We start from the raw sequence: 22,069 nt of genomic DNA on the forward strand, positions 1-22,069 counted from the left end.
AGGAACAAACAACAAGGAATAAAAACACAATATTAAATAAAAATAAAGGTTTAGAGGTATTAAATAATTGAAACTGTCAAAATATAAATAGTCAAGGTCAGATATTTAAAGACAAGATCACAATGATGCCAAACTACAGTATAAACCTGGGTTTAAGAAGTGATTTAAAAGATGTCACTGATTCTGTGAGCCTTACCTCCTCAGGCAGCTCCTTCCAAATTCAGGGGCCCTGATGGCAAAGGCTCCGCCTCCTCCGGAGTCTGTGGGACAAACAGGCATCGACGTGGTGGCTCGTGTAAGGTCAGAAGGTCAGCTACTCTGAAGTTCAGTAAAATCGTGATTTAGAAATAATAAAGTGGTTTTATATCAAATCATATGAAGTATAAAAAAAGGCGTCTGAATTCATCAGGTGCATTTTTACTGTGCTGAACTTTAAATACTTTATTTGGGCATGTGATTGTTCCTGCACGTGTACTGTGGACAGAGAACCATCTTCATGAGCTGCTGTCAAAGGGATCATTAAATATTCATACCTGCCCACTAGTAATTAAATATATTCACAATTCTATTCCTGCAGTTTTCAGTAGACAAACAAACACTGTGTCAAACACTGGCTGGATGTGGTGTTCTGAACAACTGCAGCAACCACAACTAACATCAGACGCTGCCGCCGCTGCCGCCGCCGCCGCCGCCGCCGGCCTTTCTGCTGACGTCAGCGCTGAACACTCGCCGACAGAATGTAGTGGAACCAGCTCCATGTCTCTGTGTGTGTGTGTGTGTGTGTGTGTGTGAGAGAGAGTGAGGACTTTCCACATTGTCTCAGTGGTGGCAGCGTGCAGCGTGCATGCACAGGTGTGGCAAAGCAAACCGCTCAATATCTGCATCTAAATCTAAACTGAACAACACTTACCCACACTCAACATACAAGAGCACGTCAACACTTTTCACAACAACATCAGAATGTTCTTGTTGTTCAGGGAAAATTTGGTGTAAAGAAAACGTTTGTTGTGAGTTAAAGCTGCAGTGTGCAACTGTCTGTTGTTGTTGCTGATGTTTGCTCTTCTTCAACAGAAACTCTGTAACATTATTACTTTGGAATAAATCAGGAAGCATTTATCCTGTCAAACTGTGGAATAACCACAGTTTTTAACTTGTATTTCTTTTGCAGCAGGATTCATTTCTGTTGCTTCTTTGTGTTTTTAGCACAATGTTGCCTTCGTCTCCGTCTGTCTTGACGTAAAGAAAATGACGTACGTTTATTATTAGTTTATTTGTTTTGTTGTTGAGAGTCATTGCAGATTTTTCTGCAGCTAAAAATATGATATAAGTGATGATCATGTTTTCCATGAGGACATTGTGTCGCTCCACAGATTGACTGTAGTTACTGTTTTATTTCCCTTCTTTATTCCCACACATGTTGAACGGGGAAATTCCCAGTGCTGCTCAACAGTGCTGTCCTCCCTGTGTGGAGATAAGAAAGATCCGAGCTGTTGACGGAGGCTTCAGGTTACACACACCTGACTTTAGACTTCTGTCCATGGCAACCTATTTTTATTAATTACATTTGTTGCCAAAATATTATTAGCTGAACACGAGTGAAGTGCTGAGCAGGAGATACTTTGCAACTTATTTGTATCCATATATTATTCAAGATTCAGGATTAACCTGTGAAAGGCATCAGTTTCTGTGTGGCCACGTACTTTTAATCAACTGCATGATGTTTTCAACAGTTTTTGTTTCTTCTTGGAACACACACTTCTCTTATCATGTCACAGTCATGTGCAAAGGTTTTAAGCAGGAAAATATCAATTCTAATGGTTTATTTTGACCAGTTTCCAAAATGCAGAGTGAACGAACAGAAGAAAAATCTAAATCAAATCAACATTTGGTGTGATCTGCCTTTGACATTATACTCAGGTGTATGATTAACCAATTATACAATACAGTTGCTAATGATGATCATTTTCATACATAGGTTCAAACACAGACTAAAAATAAACAGAGAATGCCATCTGGACATGATATACTTTATATACAGTATATAGTATATAGATATACTTTCAATACCAATTTTTGTATTTAATGTTGATGCTGATATTGTTACTGACAGAGTTCCATGTTTGGTATAAAACCTTAAAGCAGACGTGCAGAGATGATCATCTTATTGCCTCAAGTCATCATAATATTCTCCGCTTTAAATATCTGATCAAATAACATTGTTGAAGTTAAGATTCATTTCCCTTTGCCTTATGCACCTTTGGTGTTCCCACTGTCAGTGTATGTATTATAAAAATTCCCACACACACACACACACACACACAACCATTACATTGCTTTATAGTTAAAAGGGGATAAACAAATCTATCTAATGCAATATAACCATAAATGATGCAGTACTCTGTATTTGATAGTATTTCATTGATTGACTTGACAGTTGTTTTTATTATGTGTACAGACTGTGCTCACACTGTAACCGTGCACATGCAAATGACAAAGACAAATTTGAATGTCATGAGTTTTTTTTGTTTTTTTTTAAATTCATGGAACACTGGAAATGTTAGATTTACATTTTTCCCGCATCCCATGAGATCACGAGGTTTTCCTACTGTCTTTATGACCCTAGTTTACCGTTTGTTTGCATAAACCATTTACAGTAACGGCAGCTTCACACCCAAACAGCTCCAGGAGCCGTTTGACCTCGCACTGGCAGCACCAGCCACAATTACACCTTTATTTATTTCCTGCTTAAACAGAGGACTTTAAACCTCACGCGTCACTGTTTGCTCCTGGTGTGTGTGTGTGTGTGTGTGTGTGTGTGTGTGTGTGTGTGTGTGTGCTTTGCTGTGATTAGAAATGATCATGGACACTGTGTTACCTGTGAGCGCTGTGCTGCAGCCTGACCACAGTCAACAAACAGAACCCGGCCTTCATTCATTATAAGAACCAGTTACTGGTTTATGAAAAGATTACACAGTGAAATGGCTGCTGAACACAAACACAAGTTATACAACACACTGACAGTGTGTGTGTGTGTGTGTGTGTGTGTGTGTGTGTTCTTGTATTTGTTGCCTCTTGAGGCAGAACGCCATTGTTTACGTTGTAGGCTAAGCTTTGAATTGTGGTTAAGCTTAGCTTTGTTTAGTCCGTCTAAATGAATGGAAGTCAATGCAGAGTCCTGAGAGGAAAAGCTGCACACACCTGTGTGTGTGTGTGTGTGTGTGTGTAAAAGTAAGGACAAATGGGCTTTAACACTGTCTGTGGTTTATAATTAGTTTAAGGTTAATGGTTAGGGTGAGGCATATACTTGTAATGGTTAAGGTGAGGATAAGAGGCTATGGGATGCACTGTGTCCTCAATATGTCTGTGTATGTTGTTGTATGTGTGTCTTTGTGAGGACCAAAACATGTATGATCCACAGGGAGTGAGGACATTTTGGTTAAGTGAGGACATTTTAAACCCTTTAAAAAAGACATTTTAAGGGTTAAGAAGACTTAGTTTTTTAGTGACTTAGTTACTTGTGATGGTTAAGGTTAGAGTAAGGGACATTGCTCACCAATGATGCTGTAGTAGAATGTGTGTGTGTGTGTGTGTATCTGCACCACCACTCCTGTACAGCTGCATCACTGAGGTCCAGTCTTACAGGTTTACACCTACACGCCCTCTCATAAACAGTCACACATCACCACTGGGCGTGGACAGTGGCTTATGCTTTAATAATGCTTTTCCTCCGCTTGTGTTTACAGTTCAGTCTGCTGCCAGGAATGAGGAGGTGACAAGAGCCTTAGCTGCTTCAGCTGCAGACAGACAGACAGACAGACAGACAGACAGACACACACACACTCAGGATGGCAGGGGAGTGTGTTCCCTGTGAGGGTCCAGACCTGAAGGACATGAGTGAGGAGGAGCTGTGGGATCTGATTAACGACAACCGGCACCGGATCTCACTGGGTGTGCGGCCGTGCATCTTGATCCCGTACCTGAGGCAAGCCAGAGTTCTGACGGAGATGGACGAGGACGAGATCCTCTCCTGCCACAACCTCACCAACCGCAGCATGAGAACCAGTGAGATCTGTGACTTCATTTGTTCATTGAGTTCACGTTCCTGATTTTAGAAGCGGTTTAAAGGTCAGTTAGTGACATCTAATGGATGCAGATGTTCCCAGGAATGTCAGGAAACTATGGTCAAAGGTCATGGTGAAAGGATGTCAGCGACAAGTTAGTCATCAAATGCTTTTAAAGTATCATTGACTGAAACACCTCTAAACAAAGCCAACATAGATTCTGATTAAAAACACATGCTGTTGGAGGTAAACACAGCAGCTGAAGACGTGACTTTGTTATGACACGACTCTTATTCTACATCCACCAAACTTTCATTTACAAGTGATTATACACTTTGCAATGACGCTATTCCACTAATAAATGCCACTGTTCTCTCAGATGTCACACACTGGACTTTTAACTACTTAGTGTCCACTTTTCCTGTGTCTGAGTTGTTTACACTGACTATTGAGAGTGTCATTCCTGCAGGAAACAACTGCTTTTCTCACCGACCTTTACATTTTCTTCTGTGTCTTCATGGCGTTAGATTGTCTGTGTTGATTCAAAGATTGGAGTTCTGTCGCAGTTGGAGCAATAGAATGACTCTCTCCTCTGCTTTCTACAGGCTTCATGCTGGATCTGCTGAGAACTCAGGGCAGGAACGGTGCTGTGGCTTTGCTGGAAGGTTTGATGATCCACTACTCCAGTCTGTACACGCAGGTCACTGGACATAAACCAAGCACAGAGCCTTCAAGATTCAGCGGTCAGTACTCTGAAGTTGACTCTATGACCTGGAAATATCACGTTTCACGTCCAGATCATGTTAGAACAGGACACTCTGCATCCGGTCACAAAAAACACACTTTGAGCCTCCTTCAAACCTTCAAAGTGCAGCACTAATTATAATTTACTTATAAGCCACCACCACAATATTAACACAAGCTCTCCTCTCTGATACTCGTGACTGAATTACTACGAGCAGTTCTAGATTTGTTCTTGTAATGATACATGTGATGTCAGTGTGTATTTGATTAAAGGGCAGATGAGCTACATCCAAACTCATGTGGTCAAGTTTGAAGTCTGAGAGGTCATACTTCACTCTGTCCACATGTGACTGGATCACTGAAGACCGGTTACTAGCAGGTCTGGATGGGACCTGTGGCTGACTGGCAGCGTTCTCTTTGCAGGCTTGATAAAGTACTCTGAGTTGACCGAGTATCTGGTGAGAGCAGTGACGGGGATGCAGAAGGAGCTCCAGGAGGCGCGAGGTGAGGCCAGCAGAATGACCTCCCGCTGCACCTCCCTGGAGTCAGAGATCCAGCAGATGATAGAGCAGGAGGAGAAGTCCAGATGTCTCCAGTCTGAGACTGAACGCATGCGGAGACACTTGTGTTCTTTGCAGCGCGAGGTCACCAAGCTGAAGGACGAGAAGTGTGACCTGTACATGCGCTACACGGCGGCCATCGAGGATAAATCAGCGACCAACAAACGCCTCCATGACCTCAACCTGCAGGTCAGTGCTGCGACTGTGTCTCACATCTTTCTCCTCCCTCAAACTCAAAGCCCTGGTCTCGGGAGAGTGTGTGTTAAATCACTGAAATCTGAGCAGTGTACAGTTCTGGGAGGCACCTGCATGTGAGCACAGCTTGTGAAAGCAGTTGTATAATGTCCTTTGTGACTGTGTTTGTCTGAGAAAACAGCTCCAGTGACAACATGTCAAACAGACAATATGTGTGTGTGTGTGTGAGGAGGTGAATAGTATTTATGAAACCAGGCAGATCAGGGTGATGGGAGTGGCGTCACCTCATTGATAGCAACAGCATAGTTTTAAATAGAAATGTTACATAATTTACTCTCCCACCTGTGGTCCAATTTGCCTGATCCCCAAATCTGTATGTTTTTGGACTGTGGGAGGAACCTGGAGAAAACCCCTGCACACGGGGAGACCGTGCAGAAAGACCTTGTTCTGGTCTTCTTGCTGTAAAGTCAAGAGTGAATTTAATATTAAATTCAGTTCCATTAGTTTAGTTCAGTTCCAGCACTATATCGTCACTGTGTCATACACCAACATAGTCCCAGAGGTGCATTTAAAATCCCAAAGGCATAAAATACAAGAAATAAGAATGATGATTTAAAAGCAGAGTTTAAATCGCCTGCACACACAGAGACAGAAACTATTACATACAACAGAAAACTATTCCTGCTCACATTCACACCTTCACTGGAAACGACACTGTCCAACAGGTCCAACAGGCAAGAACCGAAAATATGGGTTTATCTGTAAGTTTGTCCGTCTGTTAGCGACTTCCTGTCTACACTTTTTGACAAATCAGTTGTGACGCATGAATTTTGTCACACTTGTAAGAAACTAACAGATATAAGGAGGAAAACAGGTGTGAGCTGTGAGGGGATTTCAGCTGCAGGTGTGTCAAACACAGGTGACCAGGTGTTTCAGCTTGTTGTCTTTTGTGCTGGCAGGTTTACCAGCTACAGACTGAGCTTCAGAAAGTCCAGATTGAGAATGAGTTCCAGAAGCAGCGCTCGCTCAGGCGAGCCTCTCTTGCTGAGATGCCACACCTGAAAGAGGAAATCCAGAGACTGCGCTGTGAGCTGCACAAAGCAGAGAAAATGGACCCGGTGAGAACAGTTCTGTTTTACTCGCATCATTTCTGAACAACAACAGACACAGTTTGGAAGATTTGAAGAGTTTCTTCTTGTCTGCTGTGCCTTTATCAGGCTCATCAGGACATCCTGGCCCGGGACCTGGCTGAGGCCATCGACAGCCAAGTGGAGCTGGCAGAGCAGCTCCGGCGCTACAGAGAGGAGAATGAACAGCTGCTGGCAGAGAAACAAGGGGTGAGTGTGAAATACAGATTATTCTACTCCATGGCGTCGTCTTACTTTCATGTAAATGTCTAAATGAATGCTAACCCTAACCCTAAGATACCCTGTAGAAATGTGTCGTCTCAGTTTCTCAACACAAAGTCCAAAACCAAAAAATACTAAAAAACACAACACTCACACAAACCCCCTGAATAATGTACATTATAATATCTATTATCATGTTAATATGTGTACATGCATCCACATCAGGGGTCTTCAGCTGGAATGACCTGACATGTGTGCAGTCCGGTCAGTAGGAGGCGGGTCAAGGGAAATCACGATACCATGGTTACCATTTATTTGTAAAGTCGATCTTCGTTGATTCCAACATAAACTAATTTATCAAACCTAAGGACAAAGACAAATTTAATGTTTTCATGTTTCACTCACTCACTTCTTTCATGTGTGTCCATATGTGCATATTTCACAGAATTTGAATTTGATATGAAATTTTTTTTAATTTAATTTTTTTTTAATTTTAGATACTTTATTAATCCCCTTAGGGAAATTACTCTCAGTCTCAGACTGACTGATATTCTCTGCATTTGACCCATCCTAGAATTAGGAGCAGTGGGCTGCTGCAATGAGTAGCGCCCGGGGAGCATTGGGAGTTAGGTACCTTGCTCAGGGGTACCCCAGCCCTTTTTTTTGGCCGGGTGGGGATTTGAACCAGCGACCTTCCGGTTACAAGTCAAGTTCCCTTTCCACTTGGCCACGGGCTGCCCCCCGTGATACTGTATATACTGTAGTTCACAGAACAGAAGCGTTTATGATGCAACATGAATCCGTAACTAAAAAAACATACTTAAATAACTCATTATAAATGTATATTATGTAACTATATTAAGTGGTGGGCTGCATGACATCAAGAGGAGAGTCATGTTTGGCCCGAGGGCCGAGAGTTTGAGAACTCTCTTTCTGCACAGGGACCAACATTTTAGTTGATATAACGGCCATATCTGTAAAACCTATTATAATTTTGAATTGATAAATGAATAATTACAACAAAGTGGTGTGTTAATTAAATTACAACTTCATTTTATTTGAAATATACACATAGATTTTGACTAAAAGGTTGGGAAATCTGTTTGGGGACACAAGTGTGTTCACTTCAAGAGCATATTATGTTAAATAATATATAATAATATACTATAATAGGTAGGAGTTGATTTAAATGGGGAAGAAAAGTCAGGAAATAACATTTGAAAATAAATTGCAGTGATAATGATAATGTCTTCTCAATGCAGGTGTTCACCAGGTCAGTGATTCATGCATTCATGAATACTGTTGGATGACATTGGTGTCATGTGTGTGTTGGTGTTCAGCTGACAGATCAGAAGGAGTGCCTGAGTCTGCAGGTGCAGCAGTTAACTCTGGAGTGTAACGTGCAACAGCAGAAGAGCGCCATGATCCACAAGCAGATGAACGAGCTGCAGGCAGAGAGAGACCAGGTATGACACCATTACTGTCTCCTCTCATGTGTTCACTCAGTCACTATGAGGAAACGTTTCTGCCACTGCTTTGGAACTGGTCTGCTATTGCAAAGGTCTCCAAAGGGTCTTGGAGATTCTTTGTGAAGATGTTCCAGATTCATTCATTCATTCATCTGCTAGCGCTTTATCCTCCACATGAGGGTCGTGGGGTGACATGAGCTGACATAGGACCAAAGGCGGGGTTCACCCTGGACAGGTCACGGGTCCATCACAGGGCCACATAGAGACGGACAAACAACCATTCATTCATTCGTTCATTCATGTTTCTGGACTGTGGAATGAAACAGAACCCGAGAAAAGCCACGGACACACGGACAGAACATGCAGAACAGTGCTAAGTTTCCAGATTCATACACACCAGGTCTTCAGGTTTTATGTGGACCTATATGCAGTGTTGGGTAGTAACGCGTTACTTTATTCAGTAACTAATAATGTAACGCGTTGTTTGTTTTAATTCACTAACTCCGTTTCCGTTACGAAACGCTGCGTTACTCCGTTCGTTTTAGTGAGGTTTGGTTTTCAAACATTTTAGCGATCAATAAAGTTTAATTGAATTGAAAAACAAAGCACGTAATCACACGTAATCAAACACGCGCCATAAGGAGGACTGGACAGGTCAGGGCGCAGCATGATGGCGTGACGGCGGGCGGCGAGTGAGCGGCGAGCGAGCGGCGAAGAGAAGTTTCTCCTCGTATTCACATTATTTTCACCTGGAGAGAGAAAAACAACATGTCGGTAACTTGTAGACTGTGTCCCGGCTCAGAAATACTTTCTACGGCGAACAACAGCGACAGCAACCTGCTGAAGAACCTGGAGGAGCGGCATGCTTCGACAAAGTTAGCAGCTAAGTTAGCAGCTAAGGTAGCTAACGAGAGTGACAGCAGCGAGCACACGCGCGTGCACACACACACACGCCCACTCCACCCACGCAGCAGCGGTTGGAGTTGAAAGACGGACCTATAGCCAGGCACAACTTGATAAAACAATAGCACGGTATGTTTAATTGTTTATTTCACGAAGGAGTATTAGGGCCAGCGCAACAAAAAAAAATCCGGCACGAGAAAAAAAAAAGTCAGGTAAAAAAGACACAAGAAAAAAAAGTAAGGCAAAAAAAAAAAAACCGACACAAGAAAAAAAAAATCTTGCTTTTTTTTTTTTTTTTTTATAAAATTTCAAATATCAAAGTACTATAGTCGATGGCCATGGCTGCGTCGATTAAGTGGTACTTCCGAATCGGCTATAATAATAAAGATATTCTCTCTCTTTTGCCTCATAAACGGTGTGGTGATAAGTATTAGAACGCTGAAGAGACTGTGTTTTTTGGTTTAAGTAACTGAGTTACTAACTGCGTTACTTTTTTACAAAGTAACGAGTAACTGTAACTAGTTACTGTTTTTCAGTAACTAGCACAACACTGCCTATGTGTGACGTAGTCTTCAGTCTTCTGTAATCTGTAATCTTTCAGCTTTAAACTTGCATCAGAGAAGGTCCTGTGCACACTTAGGTTGTAGTGAGTGGCTATAGCTGTGTTTCAGGAAGTGGTGAAAAACCCTTATTTTTCCTGTCTGACTGAACAAAACTTAAGTTCAATGATATTTCCAAGAAGACAATATGAACCGTTCCACTACATGGAAACACAGCTGATGTGAGTTAGTGTTTCCTCTCTACAATTTCAAACCTGGTCATTCCTCCTTCTCTTTTTTGAAGAACAGACCAGCTCACCTGACACTAACAAACATGTTCAAAGTCACTGCAGTTAAAAGTGAGCATCAGTTTTAACTTCAGCATCCGTCTACACTGAGTTGCTTCCATGTGACGGCTGATAAGATGTTTGCTTAAAGCAGCACAACAGGTGTTCCTAATAAAAGTAAATAGTTCAATGAATAAACAAGACAAGATGATCCCAACTGTATTGGTTTATTTTGCTACTTAGTTTGGTTTGTTAATAAATAAATAGAGTTATTATTGATTTTTATGGATTATTGTTGCTTTCATTAGAGTTTCTCGTACTACAACTAACACATTTGTGATCTTGAAGAACTAGAGATACATGTTGCTAAGTCATGAAACATCAGGCATAAACCTGGCATAGCGTTGTTTGCAGTAACACGTGCACGACCAGGTCCATGTTTGCCTGTGTTTTTATTTCTTATCCAAACAACGTCAAAGTTGGCACTGCACAAACTGGTGGCCTGAGTGAGTCACCTATCAACCTGTTTGACAGATATGTGGTTGACAGACAGACAGACAGGTCCTGCACTGTGGGTGTGCTCTGTGTAAGATGTGCCACTTTAGATATTTCTACTGATATCGCTTGCATTTCCAAGTCTCCTGACAAGTTTGAAGGCTGTCAAGTGAACCGTTGGACAGTTATGGGATTGCCTAAAAATTGATTCACTGTAAAAACATTCTTGTCAAGTAAAGATGAATGTTCCCATATCTGTAGGCATATCAGTCCAGAGATGAGGCCCAGGCCATGATAGCTCGCATCCTGGCAGAGAAGGACACGCTGAGGTGCCAGCTGGTGGAGCTTCAGGAGAAGGTCTTCAGCCTGCAGGCCAAACGCCGTCCTCGAAGGCAGCAGCAGCAACAGCAGCAGCAGCAGAGTTCGGATGTAAGTTCTCACACAAACACGTTATCATCGCACACAGAAATGCATATTCAGTTATTCAGTGCGTCTCATCTGTTTTAATATGTCAAAGGAGACGGAGGTCAACTGGGGAAGTCGGAGGTCCAGCTGCGAGGAGTCCTCATACTCCAACAGACGCAGACTCTGCCGCATGGACGCCATTAATCCTCTGTCACTGAGTTCATGCCAATCAGAGGTGTGTGTGTGTGTGTGTGTGTGTGAGACAGTGAGTGAGAGACACTGCTATCATTTTATACTGGGAAAGTCCCAGTAGGGTACCACTCCATTGTAAAGTATAACAGCTTGGAATCAGTGCTGTGAGGCTACCCATAACAGGTTATTAATCTGAGTTTACAGATTAGATAAAGTTACAGCTACCGGTGTTTGGCCTGGATCACACTTTCCACGTTCTCAAAAAGAAACAAACCAAAATGATTAAGTTTGAATGATTTTTTTGTTATTTGGAGCAAAGAAACCAGGAAATATTCACATTTAAGAAGCTGAAAAATTAGCTTTAATTACTGACAAAAAAACCTGTGTCGGCACTACTGTGTCTGCAAAATATGAAGCGTCCAGCTCCAGTTATTTTAGTTCCGCTTTAAGACTTGGAATGAGGAAAACTACTTGCCTCTGTCCAAAGGTCCATCCAGCAACATACTTACAGTTTACTAATTAACTGTTTTCTTGTTTAAACCTTAATAATTAACACTGTAAAATAGCAAAGATGGTATGAAAATCAACACATAGTTTGACTGTGAGACCACAACTGTCTCAACATTCTTTAGAAGGTGAATACAAAGAGGAAATTCAGTGTTATTGATGCTTGTTTCACATGTTTCACTGTTTTCTGACCTGATGCTGATATTGTGTAGAGAGTGATACTTCTCTGCACAGCTGACTCTCATCAATCTTTTACTCAGGAGCCAAATTAAACATTGGTGTATTTACAAGTTTGGCATCTCTTGCTGTGTTTTGAGTGTTTTGGGTGAATCTTTATTTTCCACAAAACTGGACGTGGCTCCAGAAAGCAATCATTTTTAATGATGATACCCTGCTGTAGATATATTTATGTGCATTTTAACAATCACAACATACCTTTATTTTTTTATTACATTTTAAAAAGTGATTCTATAGTCATGGTTCTAACTTTTTGTTTTGTTTATGTAGAGTGAAGACGCCGCGGTGAGTAGCGTCCGGTCCCGAAATGCAGAACCGCCAAGTCCAGATTCTCTCCGCAGAAGAGTGGACTCTCTGTATGAAGGCAGCAGGTGTGTGTGTGTGTGTTATTGTATTTGCTACCTCCCTGGGACATTTTGTGTCATTTACACAGACCTTATCAGAACCAGTTGAGACCAAAACCTGGTCCTCATGAGGTGGAACGTAATTTCTGAGCAACTGGTTAAGATTTGACATGCTAGCTGAGAGATGAACTAGTTACAGATAAAGTTAGGTATAATGCTTTGTTGAGGCTTTGTTGAGGCTTTGTTGAGGCTTTGTTTATGCTGTGTTTAGGCTTTGTTTAGGCTGTCTAAATCAATGTAATTCAATGAAATGGGTTCGCTTTACAGCCAGCCACCTGAAACCATGGTTTCAAGGTGTCTGCTCTCCATTCCTTTGTGTTGGAATAACAATAGTTTCAGGTGGACTTTATTAGTGAGAAGACTAAATAAAGGCATAATAATAATAATAATAATAATAATAACAACAACATTTAAAAAAAAAAAAAAAATCACACTGCAGCTTTAAAAGCGAAGAAAAACTATTTTTTTAAAATTTAGATTAAAAACAGACAGTGACGTCGTCTGCATTAGATTGAATCTTGACAATGGACGAGATAAACGACTGAACTGGTTTAGCTCACACTTTTATTTGTGTAAATGTTTGTTTGTTTGACAGAGACTGAGCTACATTTCATGTCTTTCTTTTTTCTCTCGTAGTGTGGAAACAGCAGAGACGGATTCTTTATCGGACGACTTTGTCTTCCTCCCACATGGTGTGTATAGAAACCATGTGAACTCCTGTGTGTGTGTGTGTGTGTGTGTGTGTGTGTAGTTTGCTCTTGTTTGGCATGACGTTCATTCCTTTTCATGTCTTTTGTTGAGTGCTGGATTTGTGCCACAGCTTGTTGAAGTGACACACTCTGGCACATGTTTATTTCCGGGGTAAACAACCTTTTGCCAAACCATTTAACAGACTGTCTTTTGTTTAGTGGGGACTGAAGACACGCACACACCCAGGCTGCTCTATTCTAAAGAATCTGCGTCAGACAGGTGAGCATGTTAGCATGTTAGCTGTGGTTACACTATATCCTGGGCTGTAAATCAACTTTTTTCACCCACTTTTTTTCTCTTTTCTTTTTTTTTTGTGATAAATTTGACGTTAAAATACACAACAAGAGTTTGGTACACAAAAATGTTTTAATCTTTATCAATTGAAAGAAAAACTGTGTGAAGAAAACTATCATAATGGAGCATACTCGTGTCTGAGCAGTAGTTCCATATCAGATCCTTCGGGCCTCGGTTGGTTCTGGCATGAAAAGCCTGGATTGCAGGTTGCGAGCCCGAGTCCCACGCACTTTGGGCACCCGCCTTCTCCAGCGGCACCATTGGGGATGGAGACGTGCTGGTTAGGGTTGGTGTTCGTGCAGCGAGCTGCCGGAAGACTTGATAACAGTCAAGGTCCGCCTTAAACCACGCCAGCCCGCCTGGTGCTGCTTTCATCTGCCCAGCTGGACAACAAGACAAGACAACGGCCGTTTGAGACTTGAAGGTTCCAAACCCAAGTAACCCAAGGGCCCGCTCAGGTTTGTGGTGCTGTAACGGTCACGTGTGCGCTTTTTATAGGTTTCACAACCATGCCACCTCTTGGATGCAGTTTAGTGTCAAACCCAGGACATAAGCAAAATACAGTGGTGTTAGTAACTGAAATGGCTCATTTCATTATATATATATATCTGCAGCATTTCTACTCGTACTCTTTGGCACTGCACACATTGGTCACCTGTTTGGCCAGTGATGCAGATCCCGTTTGGATTACAGTAACTCGAGCTGGTTCAGAACTCCGCCGCTCGTATCATCTCACAAACTCCGTCCATCACATCGCACCCGTCCTCCAGCAGTTCCACTCGCTGCCCGTCAACGCAGCAGTTACAAAACACTGCTCCTCACTTTCAAAGACATACACAACTCTGATCTTTACAATAATCAATATTTTCACTCTTTCTCTCACCAGCCTGTCAAAAACCACACCCCCTCCTTTCCTGCTACGTTCCCGCCCAAAAGCTATCCGCATCAGTGGCCGTGTTCTCAGCATCTCCTTCCAGGGGGAGGCGCTGCTGAGCCAGCTGGTGGTGGTTGGAGGAAACAAGACGGGAGTGTTTGTGCACCAGGTGACAGAGGGCAGCACGGCACATACTGTGGGGATCAGTGCAGGAGCACAGATAGTGCAGGTGCTGTACATGCAACTGTGTGTGTGATCATTTCTTCTGCCTGTTGCCATGTGGTTTTTTCATCATCGTCCCGTTTCACTGCAGGTGAATTACGAGCAGAACCAGAAGGCGCTGAGGATGGTGCTGGAGGATTCTACTCTAGAAGAAGCTATGTGGGCTCTTGGCCAAGTTACAGGCCTCTGCACTCTCTCCCTGCGCCCCAGGCAAGATGGTATGTCCCACCACATACGTATACTATACACAGGACTTGAGTGACCAAGATAGTTTTTCCTCATCAGAAATAGATTTTGTGATGTTTGACAAATTACTGCTTTAGTGAAGTATTGTTTTTAGTGGCTCTGTGTCTGTCTGTAGAAACATGGCAAACATCCAAGAAGCAAAGCCGTTGTGTAAAGTACATATAAAAGGCTTATTTTAAGGCTACAAGATCCAGAACATGTTTTTACACCCTTGAACTAACAAACTAACACTTGTGTAGTATATTTATTTTCTGCCTATAAACCTTACTAAATGTTACACAATGCAAATACAAATGTGTAGTATAGGCTGTAGGAGACTGCAGAGTCAGCTGGAGTCTGAAACTGTGTCTGTGTGGACAGGACAACATAAGAGAAGCAAACACAAACCAAAGATGAATTCATGAGGATGAAGTCATGCAGCTTCTTTCCATGACTTGATGTAGTCATGTGTCGACTGACAGCAGAGTATTAAAGGAATAAGTGAAGGAGTAATCTCCTGCAGCTTCAAACAGGGCAGAAACATATTCAATGTGTTTGCAAAGCACTGGGGAACTAATAAAACACATGTCGGTGGTGTACTTAATGTTTCTCGGTCCTTTTATTTTTGTTCTGGGCCATATTTTATTTACTTCTCGACAGATTACATCATATGCTTCCAATATGCTGTTCAAGCCACAATGTCACTCTATAATGTTACTCTGGTGGTTTTAATTAAGGGCTCAAACACATGAGAATGAGTTTAGACGACTCTGCAAACATTATTTGATGTATCGGCTTTTTATCCAGAAATGGAGTTTTGGAGCCCTAAAAATTAGAAACAGGTGAAAAATGAGTAAAAAACAAACGAACAAAAACCTCAAAACGACACAACCTCTCTAACCCTTAACCCTGCTACACATCATCGTGCTCCTTCTGTTTATATATACTAGTTAGTTAGTCACTTTCACAGGTTCTGTACATTAGTATATCTCACGTTGTGAAGTCACAGCAGAAAACATATACGACATAACTTATAACATACATTACACGTTAAGGTGGGTGGAGACATATCTTGAAACCTAGAAAACCTTTTAAGGTGTGGATAATCCTTGTGTCATGTCACAGATTACGAGGCGTTGCTGCAGCAGCTGCATAACAGTGAGATATCGTCGGGAGATTCCTTCTACGTACGCGTTAACTTGACTCTGCCTGCTGGTCCCAGCGCCGGTCTGGCTGTTTCCTGCAACGACATCCTGCACGTGACCAACACACGACCCGGCGGCACTGAGGACTCGTGGTACGCCAGCCAAGTTCATCCCTGCCGACTCCTCGACCTTCAGAGTGGAACTGTACCCAACTATTACAGGTGAGCAGGAATGTACTGCAGACTTGTGAGGTCCTTAAATGTCCAGTGTGCAACAATTGGACTCTTCCGCTTTCACGTAGCACAAACAAAGGCAACAGTGTTTCACAGCTCTGTCGTCTGCGTTAGGTTCATTTCAGTGTAATAAGCTTCCTCTTCAAAGTGCCAAATACACAGCCTTTCATGCTACTGTATAAATATGGCAGCACAATATGGTGACTTAGGTAAAGCAAGGCCCTCGCCTTAAGAATAACATGTAAGATATGATTTTCTGCGCTAAAATATCTTAAAACCAGCTAAATTAATGTCATATGTTTTAACACAAGTCAACACTCTTCATACAAATCTGTATTTATGACCTGACCCTCTTTTTCATCTCTGCTCCTCCTATAAAATATTAGGAGTGAAATATTTGGTACTGCTAGTAAGCCAGTTTGTCATTTTATTGTGTGTATTTGTCATTACTGATCACCAAGTCCATGCAGAAAGGCCCTTGTTCCGACTTCTTGCTGCAAAGGCAAAAGTGCTAACCACTACACCACCCGTGTGGCCCTAAATTAAATATTGTGTATTTAATTTGTTGGTTGTATATTATATTTCTACCACTAAATGTTACACACTGGACCTTTAAAAAGTAACAGAACCGTGTGCAGTGTGTGTGAGAGTGATTTAGTTTTTATGTCACAGAGCGCAGGGACTCCTGATTCAAGCAATTGAAAACATGAGTTTTCCAACAAAGAAATCTCGCAAGGTGAGAATCATTTTATTCAAACATGTCCAGAAATGTTTTGGCTACTTTTACACTTCATTTTTGGAATGTTCCTTTTTGCTGTTTCAGGCCGGGCGTTTGGTCAGCCAGACGAAAGAGAAGACTGTGAGGATTGTGAGCACTGTGCACCAGGGCAGGAATCCACTGTGGGTCAGTGTGGAAGATGAAAAGTCAGGTATGATTTCCTGTCGTGGTCAGAGGCGGGTGTAGAGTATTGAGTTTTGTGGTGTTGCATTTAAAATAGTAATTTGTGGTCACAAAATAGTAATTAATTCATTTAAAATAGTAATTTGTGGTCACAAAATAGTAATTCATTCATTTAAAATAGTAATTTGTGGTCACAAAATAGTAATTCATTCATTTAAAATAGTAATTTGTGGTCACAAAATAGTAATTCATTCATATAAAATAGTGAATAGTAATACAAAATAGAGTTCAATTCTATCTTCTTTTTTTAAAACACTTGATACATATTTCCTGTATTTTCCAGATGTGTTGGATATAAAGAGAATATAATATATAGAAATAATTCTATATGGTCATTATAGCATTATGCTACAACATCTAATTAAATTGTGGTGTCATCATTAATGTATTTCCGTATGTTACACTTTCTTTGCTTACGTTGTGTATTCTTTGCCCTGAAGGTGACACCACTGCACCCAAAAGTGGCGTGACCCTCATGCCCTACACTCTGGTCTCCCCTCACTACCCGCCCGTCTGCAGACCCGTCCTGTTGCTGCCCACCGTGCTCGGACGCGTCCTGGACAAAAAGCTGGCAGAGTGGCAGGGCTTTCAGCTCTGTGAGCCCGGTAAGAGAAGTGAGCAGCATGTGCTACTCGAAAAAAACAAAAGAACATGTTATATAATTACATATAACCTATAGATGGTCCCTGTGGTGAAAGATAAGACTTGTTTGACTTGACAGATTTATGTCATCGCATATCTGATTTCACGTTTCACAGACTTTTACAGGCTTGGTCAACAGCCGGTCTCACACTGCACACGACACGTGTGCGTGTTTTATGGCTTTGTGTGTTGCCGTAAACCAGGAAGGAAATAAATAGAAATAAATGGCAATAAAGAGAGTAAATATCTTTGAAATGCAGAATTTCCTGCTGTGATAATGTACGTTAAATCTTTTCTGTGGGAAGATGAGGGCAACTACCAGAATAATAGACACACTTCAGTTATTCAGAGAATGAACAGGGATAGAGATGCCGTCGATGCCGTGCCGTGCCGTGCCGTGCCGTGGTTACTCACAGTTTTCTGTTTCCACTCTCTCTCTCTCTGCTTGTTTTTCTCCTCCTGTCCTGCAGAGATGCTGAGCTCCTGTGAGCACGCAGCACAACTCCAGAGGTCTGAGATCCTGGAGGAGAGCGAGCAGGGAACACACTGCTGCTACACTCTGCAGGGTGTCGAGAAAGTCATGAAGAAGGTCAGAACAGCAGCACAAAATGAGAACTTGTGGTTGCACAGAATCTGTTCAGGCCTGATATTATCATCCATACCCAATCATACCCGGATTCAAACTGAAGACTTTGTTGCTGTCATATGTCAGATGTGTCTGATGTCCTGTTTGTGTCTGCGTGAGTTAACAGAGAAAGAGAAGCTTGAGTGAATCAAAACTCTGCTTGTGGAACATGAAACATAATGTTAACCATTAGCAAAGGAAATCATGGGGTGATAAGTGATAATATTGTTATGGTAAAAGAGGACGTCAGCCGAGGAGGCGGTCTCCTCATTAACCTGACTGTCCCGCCCCCTTGTTGTTATGGGTTGGAGGATGTTAACACACCCAGACCCAGAGGAAACAACCAGCAGAGGGCAGCGTCTGTGGAGATAAACACGTCTCCACACTGCCAGTGGCTCGTTCATCTAACCTATACAGTGGGATCATTTTAGGAAAATACTACATATTCTCTCTCTCACAGTCTGCGCACAGCCATTGACTCACTTTATGTATTTATGTTGCATCTCACTGCAAAGCTGTGCTCTTCACTCCTGCAGGGAATCCACTGTGTGCTGCCTCTGGGTCTGGACTGTGTGCGACGGCTGCACCGCGGCAACATCTTCCCTATCATCGTCTTCATCAGCCAGTCGGCACGTAGCACCCGTAAACTAAGGTGAACTGAAGAAAGTGACACATTCACAGTATAATCATCATAGAAAAGACACACAGTCATTTACAGGAGTGTGTGATCCTGATCAAACTGATACTTTCTGCTCTTTATCTGCCGCTAGTTTTCCACTGAGACGTCACAAACACACAGAACATGGACATGCAAACTCTGTCTCTGTCATCGTCTCTGTCAGGAAAAAACTGCTTCCATGTGAGGCTGCAACTATAGTCGCTATTTTCATTATCGGACAAAACTGTTAAATATTAACATCATTTATGTTATTTTCAGACAATATTCACACAAAACGCTTCAAGACAAGACATAAAGTTATTAGTTTAATAAAAAATCACCAGTTTTAAAAGGAACATGTTGAATCTCAGTTATGAACGAGCAAAGAAACCGAGAAATATTCATGTTTAAGAAGCTAAAATCAGATCGTTTTAATTTGATTCAAAACAGTCTTATCTTCCTTCTGTTCAATTCAAAAAGGCCTTTATATATAAATAATAAGTGCAGTAAATCACCATCATATGAATGTGGGATTCACATCAACAGTTGTGTCTTTGTTTTATTATATTTTCATGAGAATATGTTAAAGTTAATCCACGATAAACATCGTGGATTAACTTTAAGCCTAAATCGAGAAACAGCGAGTGTGAAATGTCTTATGATAATAATAACAACAATAATAACAATAATAACAATAATAATAATAATAATGATCATTTCTGGCAGGCTGTACTCTGAGAGGCGTAATGCTGCCCTCCACAGTTTGAGGTTCTTAATCACAGTTCAAAGTTTTGAATTCTTCCTCCTTTATCTCCTCGTCCTCCTCTTCCTCAGTGTTTGTGTCTTTAGAGTTCTTCATTTATGTGATATTGACTTTTTTGTTCCATGCATATGTTGCATCACGTTTCATCATACAGCGACAGTGTGTGCAGTGACTCTGGAATAACTGGTTAAACCGACTCTGCCTTGAGAATTTGTTAGTTAGAACTCCATCGAGAGCAAAACCTGTTCCGTCAGATTCTCAAACACGTTCCACGTTCTATCTGATGACGCTGGTGCTTTCAGTTACATGAAAGAGGATCAGTCAAACTTTCAATCAGTCAAACTTTATTTATATGGCACTTTTCATGCAAGGCAAAGCCACTCAAAGTGAGTCACAGGATAAAAACATCATCCACCCAACAACTGTTTCTTCATTTTCACCAACTTTACAAACACACCTGAACAAAAAGTACTGAATTTATGAAAATCTGGAAATGTGTCACAGTTCACATAAAAACAGTCTATTTTGTGACTCTGTGCGGTGCCGTTCTGTGCCGTGCCGTAGCTATGGAAAAGTGCCATAAAGGACAGAATAAAATAAGAAAAGTGTAAATTGATTGGGAAAGTAATCAGGTCATTTCTGACTGGTCGTGTTTGTCTTCCAGGTCAAAGCTGCATCGTCACAGCCAGTCAGAGGAGCAGCTGCTGGCGTGTTCCAGGAGCGAGGAGCCGCTGCTGGACAAGCTGCCGTGTCTGTACCGCAAGGTCGCTCCTGACTCGTGGTGTGACCAAACCTCGCTGCTGACCCACTTACGCACCATCATCTGGGAGGAGCAGAAGAAGATCGTGTGGGTGGAGCCAGACCTTTGGTGAATCTGAGAAAACGGGAACAGACACGACCACTTCAAGGGCTATTATTAAAAATACTGATAATATATACATGATAGCAGAATTTTACAAGAGACATCTTTGTAAACACGAGTATGTATCTGTGATACGTATAGTAACTGGGTAAATGAAGGACTCTATATAAATATAAATACATTTAAAGGTGCATGAAGCTGTCATTTACTCGACTTTAACATGTTCTGTAAAGTACAGGCTTCTGTTTTGAGGCTTTCATGCAAACACACGTGCTAAAGTCTTCAGTCACCACCACCGTCTTTTATTTTCCACTCTTTTTATGGAGCTAAAATCAGAAAACACAGGAAATGCATACGTTAACTAACTATGAGTTATGATAACCATTGAGACATATTATTGTTAGACACACTAAAAAAATCCTTAACATAATTCTCACAAATTTAATCTTTAAATATCAACAAGGTTTTAATTCAGGGCTGTCAAACTCATGGCCCGTGGGTCATTTGCGTCAGTAAATGAATCAAGCATAACATTCAGCCACTACAACACATAAAAGTAAATGACTATAATTGGATATTGTGGCTTTGTCTGGTGGTCATTAAATCATGGTTACAAAGACTTTTGCACGGTGTTGTAGGTGTGAGGTGTTCATAATGTTCATGATGTGTTTGCACTGTATCACTTCTCTACAATATGTAGTAGATTGTTTCCCACCATGAGGGATTTTCTTTTTATCTTTTCTTTCTCATATATATTTATATGTATATACATATATATATATATATATATGTATATGTGTATATATATATATGTATGTATGTATATTTATTATGACTGTATTTCCAGTGTTTCATTAGACATCTTGTTGGTGTTAGATGGGATTCTTATGGAGAAATATGAAATGATGTAAGATGATATGTATCCTGATGTCGGGATCTTGATGGATGTTACTTCAGTTTATGAAGTCTCTCTGGACGTCCTGTTTGCTTTTGTCCCTGACACTGCTGTACTGTGTCCCCTTTAGCCCTAAGCTTATTTTTAAGGTCTCTGCTCGAAAATTGAACCACAAGGTCTATTTTAATACTTTTGGTGTCATAGTAAAGTGTAAGTGTTACTGGTGAAGAGTAAATGTAGATGGCACAAAAAATGAAAATAATTCAGTTTAAGGATGAATATCGCTCTGGAATGATGGAGAATCAACTCTAAACTCACTTAAATCTAAGTTCAGCCTGTGAACATCATCTCTGCAAAGTTTGACTTTGATCAAGTGAAGCAGAAGAAAATTAGAGCGATTTTAGTGCAAACATTCCAGGCGAGGACTCATTTGGCACATTTTGGAAACTTTTGGAAATTTAAACCATGTATTAAACTACTTTCTTCACTTTTATATAACTATTAATGTTCAATAAAACAATTTATGGCCTTGTTTCAAACTTCCTGCACACTTTAATATGTTTTCATTCCGAA

General features: G+C 41.2%; 1 protein-coding gene across 3 annotated transcripts; it reads left to right on the forward strand.

The window, feature by feature from the left end:
* card14 (caspase recruitment domain family, member 14) lies at window positions 1-22,035 on the forward strand. Of its 3 annotated transcripts, none has more exons than XM_058641671.1 (21): window positions 1-308; window positions 3,744-4,062; window positions 4,667-4,804; window positions 5,229-5,554; window positions 6,520-6,678; window positions 6,778-6,897; window positions 8,250-8,375; window positions 10,864-11,031; window positions 11,120-11,242; window positions 12,214-12,314; window positions 12,984-13,039; window positions 13,256-13,316; window positions 14,278-14,494; window positions 14,579-14,705; window positions 15,838-16,078; window positions 16,763-16,826; window positions 16,914-17,019; window positions 17,492-17,656; window positions 18,164-18,282; window positions 18,855-18,970; window positions 20,404-22,035. In XM_058641671.1, exons 2-21 carry the CDS (start codon window positions 3,846-3,848, stop codon window positions 20,609-20,611), a joined length of 2,958 nt encoding a protein of 985 aa, XP_058497654.1. In that variant the 5' UTR covers window positions 1-308; window positions 3,744-3,845; the 3' UTR covers window positions 20,612-22,035. The 3 variants fall into 3 exon arrangements, with proteins under 3 accessions (XP_058497654.1, XP_058497653.1, XP_058497655.1); XM_058641670.1 differs by lacking the exon at window positions 1-308 and adding an exon at window positions 770-852; XM_058641672.1 differs by lacking the exon at window positions 1-308 and having other exon boundaries at window positions 3,453-4,062.
* Window positions 22,036-22,069: the final 34 nt, after the last annotated feature.

The sequence above is a fragment of the Solea solea genome, chromosome 10, assembly GCF_958295425.1.
Source record: "Solea solea chromosome 10, fSolSol10.1, whole genome shotgun sequence".
Lineage (NCBI taxonomy): Eukaryota > Metazoa > Chordata > Actinopteri > Pleuronectiformes > Soleidae > Solea > Solea solea.

Coding starts and splice junctions, on each gene's coding strand:
- card14 (XM_058641671.1), top strand. CDS start 3,846: ATGGCAGGGGAGTGTGTTCCCTGTGAGGGTCCAGACCTGAAGGACATG. Junction 4,063..4,666: donor CAACCGCAGCATGAGAACCA/GTGAGATCTGTG, acceptor TGCTTTCTACAG/GCTTCATGCTGGATCTGCTG. Junction 17,657..18,163: donor CTTTCAGCTCTGTGAGCCCG/GTAAGAGAAGTG, acceptor CCTGTCCTGCAG/AGATGCTGAGCTCCTGTGAG.